We start from the raw sequence: 6,860 nt of genomic DNA on the forward strand, positions 1-6,860 counted from the left end.
CAGGCGGATTGGTTCGGCGTCTGCAGTGATGCGGACGCTGAGCCGATCTGTCGTGGTGAAGAGGGAGCTGAGCCAAAAGCCAGGCTCTCGATTTACCGGTAGATCTACGTCCCAATCCTCACCTATGGTCATGAGTTTTGGGTAATGACTGAAAGAACGAGATCGCGAATACAAGCGGCCGAAATGAGTTTCCTCCGTAGGGTGGCCGGGCTCAGCCTTAGAGATAGGGTGAGGAGCTCAGACATTCGGGAGGGACTCTGAGTAGAACCGCTGCTCCTCCAGATCGAAAGGAGTCAGTTGAGGTGGTTTGGGCATCTGGTCAGGATGCCTCCTGGACGCCTCCCTGGGGAGGTGTTTCAGGCATGTCCTGCCGGCAGGAGGCCCCCGGGTCAACCCAGGACACGTTGGAGAGGTTACATCTCCAATCTGGTCCGGGAAAGCCTTGGGGTCCTGCCGAAGGAACTGGTGGAGGTGGCTGGGGAGAGGACGATCTGGAGCTCCCTTCTTGGGATGCTGCCCCTGCGACTCGGACCCAGATAAGCGGAGGATGATGACGACGATGGTGTGTGATTTTTGCTGTTTTTAACTTGGTTTCTTTGTTGTTATTTTGTTGTGAAAGGCGCTTTTAAATAAAATGCATTATTATTATTATTATTATTATTATTATTATTTCCTGCTATTTCAGCAGTTAATTTTATTTTTTCTCTAAGTTTCTCCACAGAAAAAGCTACAATGGTGTTGAGCTGTGGTGGCCTCATGGTGGGGGCCTTCGGCTTGAACACTGTTGCTAACCACAAACATTTTCCCTCTGACCTGTATTGGAATGTTTCCTGTGTGAAGTGCCTTGAGATGACTCTTGTCATGATTTGGTGTTATATAAATAAACTTGAATTGAATTGAATTATACCAGCAGCAGCAGCCTGAAATGCTGAATAGAATAGAATAGAATAGAACATAACTAACTTTATTGATCCCACCGTGTGAACATTCTCTCGTTAAGGCAGCACATGCACTTACCCCCAAATTCCACTACCGCCGCTCCGCTCCGACACGAACGCCGGAGCAAAATCGGTCCCGTTGTAGTCAATCAGAGCAATTCCACTACTGCGGCCGTGCTCCGGCAGTGCGCCGCCCCCTGTTCCGGCGTCCGGCAAAAATAGAATCGATCCTATTTTAGCCGGACGCCGGAGCACCTCCGCAGTAAATGGACAGAAATCACAACCGCCCAGCAGGAAAAGGAGCAAGCACAACTTCCGTTTTTCACAATAAATCGATAAACAAAAGGCGCTTTTTGTTTCATATGCACAGGTTAAACAACTATCAATGGCGGCTGAAGTTTAAATGCACAAAAGTAAGCCATAAATACAGTTTCTACTATCAAAGTAGTCACACTTTGTTGATCCAAACACTGCTGATCTCTCAACACAAATGATGGGCAGATTAAACAGTTCATTTCGATGCTTCTCCCACACAACGGGTGTTTGGATCTAACTTCCGCGTTTATTGCTCGGACTGTATCGCAAGATCTCGAAAATCCCACGCATGCTTGTTTGCCCACCTCAGGTCTCCGCACCGGAGCGGAGCCGTTGTCGAGCAGGTACCAGTAAAAATTGAGTTCGGAAGCGAGCGGCTGTGGAGGGCGGGGGCGGAGCGGAGCGGAGGTAGTGGAATTTGGGGGTTAGAGAATTGAAACAGTATATATATATTACAGGTAGAGATACAAAGGCAGTAGGTTATTATTGTAACCCTCAATAATTGAAAATGAATTAAAAAATAGAAACTTAAAGGTGCAGTATGTAAGAATATATAGTGAGAATTCTACAGTGAGAAAATCCCCAAAGAATCTAAAGTTTCAGTCATTTTGGAAGAAACGTTATACTGAAACATGTTTCATATCCTGCTGGCTGCTGGATTGTCAGTTTGTCTCCTTTCAAAACAAAGAAGGAGGGACGTAACTACTGTTTACATCAGTGAGGGTGGGGGTGCGTGTCTCCTGCGAGCTAATGCTGTGGCAACAACAACTGTAACTTGATGAGTTGTTTAACCCTCTTGAGTCGGTGGTATAATACGTTCCAGCGCCAAGAGAGACTTCGTTTCCCATGGGTCTTTGCGCCCGGAAGCAATGTGATGATGTCACCACCAAAGCGGAGCACGGGTTTCTGCGCATGCGCCAGAATCTACCGCGCTGCCCAGCCCCTCTGGACAGCTGGAGAGTACAAAACTCAGCGAAAAGCAAAACTTTGCCGTTCTTTTGTCCAGTCCAACTGGCTGTGAAGACACGCTCGCTGTTACGGCTCAGGACTCAGGCGAGGCCTGGCTGGAAAGCAACGGAAACCATCAAATCAACAGAGAACTACGATTGGAACATCTGGGGACGCCTCGCTGTTTCGTTCGTTCAAAGTTTTTTTCTATCTCTCTGTTCTTCCGTTCTTCTTATAGTTCAGAGCAAGCAGTAAAACCGTGCTATTGCTTCAAATTATCAGACGGTTTTCTCTTCTTCGTATCAAAAACGCCATAGGAGCATCTTAAAGAGTAAGCTGTTTTGTTCAATTACTATGAATGTCTTAAATGGTTTATGCTGTGGCCAGGCTGATAAACTATCAGATATCGGTACCAGATCCAGGTACCGGTCCACCACACAAAATTTATGTCCCTTCCAGCACTCGAGGGGCTCTTATACATTGGGCGCATATGGCAAGGTTCATCCTGGCCTTGGCAGAACCATAACCCTCATCAGAAGGACCTTTTGGTGGCCGTCCATGTATAGGGACGTAAAGGAGTACATCAGCGCCTGCCAGGTATGTGCCAGGTACAACAGCAGTAACCAGTCTCCCCAGGGTCTCCTCCAGCCTCTGCCAGTTCCTCCTCGTACGTGGTCACACATCGCCCTGGATTTTGTAACTGGTCTCCCCACATCCAGAGGGTTCACTGTCATATTCACCTTTTTTTTTTTCAAAACAAGATAAACAGACCAAAGCTCAGATGTTCCTGAAGGCCAATCATCAGCTTGTTGTTTAAGCCCCAGAGACCTCTTTAACCCCAGTGAGACTACAACAAGCAGACACTTATGCCTCCATGATCTGTTGTAGTACATGTTTAAAGCACTGATGATTTGATCTGCATCTTTATTCATTGGGGTGCAGAGCATGAAACACAGGATGAACAAGATGACCTCTCTTTGAATGGTGCCACATTTGCATGTGAAAGGGAGCTTAATACAATTCAAGTGAAAAGAAGAAGGGTATGAGAGTGCTCTCCATCTTCTTTCTCCTCCCACCCTTGCTCCTTGAGAATCCTGATCTCCAGTGCTCCTTTCATTTTGCCTGGTACTTATTTAGTTTAGTAGTTTAGCACAAAAACATAAAGGCACTTTCAGCAAACGAGATTGTCAAAATGTCACACACATTCTTTTTGTTTGACCTCTGACGTACTAAAGGCACATACACAGACACACACAATCAGTTTAATCCAGTTTCATCTGAAGCTAAGCTCTGCCTTTTACTAACAACTGCTTAAGCAATTATTGTGAGCAATTAGTAAGGATTTATAAGGGAAATAATCACAAAACAGTCTAATGTCTGATGTGTTGGAAGGGAGGTTACATTGAAACAGATTTCATTCTCAGCTGGCTGAGGGGTTGTCAGTTTTTTCTCCTTTGAACAAAACAAAAGAGGGATGTAGTTACTTTGTACACTCTGTGAGCCTGCAGGGTTGCAGTCTGTGGCAAGCTAACGCTGCAGAGCCAGAATTTGTAATTTGACACCAGCAGGCAAAAAGCTTGTTTTGAAGTTTAAGCTTTAAAGAACCGAAGTTAATAAACAGGAGTGACTCGAAGTCATTTATTGTACCCATAAGAACCTCTAAGAAGCCACGGCATCTTTGTCTATCCATCTGCCCATCCATCCAGGCAGCAGTCTAAGGGTGGAAATATACTTGCTTTTAACAACGCGTACGTATCATGGCTGCCTTGCATAGTTTGCATTCATTTGATGCGTCGTTTGTGCACGTCCTCTGAAATTAACACAACACGGCCACACGCTGCAATATACGGGTAACCACTAGGCGGAGTGTAGAGCGTTATTTAACCGGATGTAGTACAGGGGTCAACGGCGGCAAACCCTAGTAGTTTTAAAATGTCAGAAAGCTTTGAAGAAAAGCTAATCGACCAGGTTCGGATCTATCCACATCTTTATGATGTGTCGTTACCACTGCTCAGCGACAAGTATGCTTGTCAGAACAGCTGGAGAGAGATCAGTGACAACCTACAAAGTGACGCCGAGACGTGCAAAATAAAATGGAAACAAGTCCGAGACCGCTACGTCAGAGCTCGAAGGAAGATGATGGAGAAACGGAGTGGGGACGGTGCAGATGGCGTGCTTTGTCCAGCTGTCGTCAGACGCCTGGGTTGGCTCAGCAGTTTTATAAACCACCGTTCAACTGAGACCAACTTCCCACAAAGCAGGCCCGTAAGTAAACATCCGAATCCACTCTGGGCTGTTTTTTTTAAAACAGACGAGGAGCTAACATTCTAGTTTACATGTACTTAAAATAAACTAGCATTTCATATCACAATTCTCATCATGTCACATCTGTGTAGTTGACAAATGTCTTGTTTGTGGCACTGTGGCTGTAGATGTGTAATGAAGAGACCACGACTCCTTCACCTGGAAGCACACCTGAACCAGATCCTTCACCTGACCCATCTACCTCATCTCAGACCACTTCAGGACCCAGTACATCTTCCAGAACACCCACCGCTCCAAGAAGGATGAAAAGACCCCAAGAGCTGGATCCTGTGGATGCTGCCCTCCTCCAGAGGCTGGCAGAGGTTAGAGAGGAAGATTGTGCAGGTCACAACATCTACACAACCTTTGGAAGCTACATGGGTATGTTCCTTCAGCAGCTGGATCCACATAATGCACAAAGACTCATGAAGGAAGTTAAGCAGCTCATGCAATGTTATGAGTAGAAAATTTTATTTTTTATTTAATGTTCCTCCCATGCAGTTTTCGTGTGCTGTTTGTTGTTGTGTTGTTTGTTAAGCCTGCAGTACACGAGAGCAGTCATTTACTACAGCAGTTTAGTTTTCTGACTCATAGGCACTGAGGTGAATATCAAACCAGTTTGATAGCACCTCATGAGGCAAAAAACTCCTTAAAATCAGAAAACTGCCTCAATGATTTAATTCAGCAGAATGTTCTCATGTGCTGCAGGCTTTAATCAGCATGTTTCGATCAGCATGTTTGCAGATTTTCCACATTTCTGAATGTTCTTCAGGTTGAAAGCTTAAAATGTTTTATGAATGACAGCACTACAAAAATTACTTGAACATTTGTTGTCTTGTTAAAATTAAATGTTAGATTTTATACAAATTTAATATGACCATTTATAAAAAATAATTGTTCCAATGACAAACTTGAACTGAATCAGATTTATTTTGCAGGTGACATTTTGCTCCAAACCTGTCCTTGAAGATAAATAAAAAAATTAATTGGATTTCCTTGTGTTGTGCTGAAACAAATCACGTGTAAAAAACATTTAAACTGACACCACAAGAAAATAGATATACACTAATGCAGTGTGCCCCGTTGGAGGATGTTGTCCTGAAAAGACACTCTTCCTGCTTCGGTTTGAAAATAGTTCATCAAGCTGTTCCGCATCTCAGTGCCATGTCGTGTAGCACGCTCAGAAGTCAAGCGTCCGGTGTCCAAGATGTCATGTTGTGGGTAAGAGCTTTCACCCAGGACATGAAGAATCACATCAGAGGGATTGTGAGTAAAAATATGGTGGTTTATTTACAATGAGAAAATAATAACAGAATAGGCAGAACTAAACTAAAGGCACTGCTTCAGATCAGGATCAGGAGGAGACCGGAATCTACGGGGAAATAAGCAGAAGGTGAGCGAGACCAGAACCAGAGAACCAGGGGACAAGAGTCTGTGACTGAGAGAGTTCTTACGGTCAGGAATCGGAACCAGAGCAGAGCTGAACTGAGGAAGGTTGGACCAGATGAGGAGTTCAGAGCGTGAGGCAGGCGGGCAGACGTGGAGAGAGGAGTCCAGAGGATCGTTGAGCGGCGAGACGTGGGAACAACTCCAGGCAAGGTAGGTGATGCACGAACAGGATACTGGAACGGAGTTCAAGGTTATAATCATGGAATCACAAAACAAGCAGGCAGGTTCAGAGGCTAGAGAAATACCCATGTGAGAGTATCAACCGGCACTGGAGTTGAGTCGCACCGCTCGTTAAATCCTCTCTCCCTCAATTAGTCAAACACCCAACAGGTGTGCCGTCTGCCGCGCCTACCTGCAACACAAAACGAAACAGAAAAATCCACCAGTAGGTGGAGGCAAACCGTGACACAAGAAGTTTGTGTCGGTCTCCACAACTTGCCTCCATTCTCCCAAGACATCTCCTTTGTCCACTCTACTGATGTACCTTGCTGTCTCAGCTTGGAGTTGGTCAGTACCACAGAGGAAGTTGTGAAGAGCAACACATCCCTTTGTTATTAATTCAGCAGTGTCAACAGAACACTCCATGGCTTTCCCAAACACTCTCCATCGTGCAGCCAAAATGCCAAAAGCATTTTCTATGACCTGCCTTGCTCTGCAGTGTCGATAGTTGTAAATGCGCTGCTCTGCTGTGAGGTTGGTCCCTTTTATAAACATAAGAAAATATAATTAGGATTGTATTGTATTAATTTAGGGATGAGTGGTTGAGTCGAACTTGGCTGATTCAAATTCTCTACCGTTTTACTCCACAAACTAACCTAAATATGGCCGCATCAGGTTCACTTTCAGTGGAAAAGCTTCATCTGCAACGAAGACTGGGGGACTCCAAACAACAGCACCTGGCAGAGG

At 45.1% G+C, this 6,860-nt stretch overlaps 1 protein-coding gene across 1 annotated transcript; it reads left to right on the plus strand.

The window, feature by feature from the left end:
* The first annotated feature begins 4,080 nt into the window (after positions 1-4,080).
* LOC139061931 (uncharacterized) lies at positions 4,081-4,969 on the plus strand. The gene is made up of 2 exons (XM_070541868.1): positions 4,081-4,466; positions 4,634-4,969. Exons 1-2 carry the CDS (start codon positions 4,134-4,136, stop codon positions 4,967-4,969), a joined length of 669 nt encoding a protein of 222 aa, XP_070397969.1. The 5' UTR covers positions 4,081-4,133.
* Positions 4,970-6,860: the final 1,891 nt, after the last annotated feature.

Source organism: Nothobranchius furzeri, chromosome 11, assembly GCF_043380555.1.
Source record: "Nothobranchius furzeri strain GRZ-AD chromosome 11, NfurGRZ-RIMD1, whole genome shotgun sequence".
NCBI lineage: Eukaryota > Metazoa > Chordata > Actinopteri > Cyprinodontiformes > Nothobranchiidae > Nothobranchius > Nothobranchius furzeri.

What these genes read in the sequence shown, in the direction of transcription:
- LOC139061931 (XM_070541868.1), top strand. Translation starts at nt 4,134, where the DNA reads ATGTCAGAAAGCTTTGAAGAAAAGCTAATCGACCAGGTTCGGATCTAT. An exon ending in ACTTCCCACAAAGCAGGCCC is followed by an intron (nt 4,467 to 4,633) that starts GTAAGTAAACAT and finishes CTGTGGCTGTAG; the next exon opens with ATGTGTAATGAAGAGACCAC.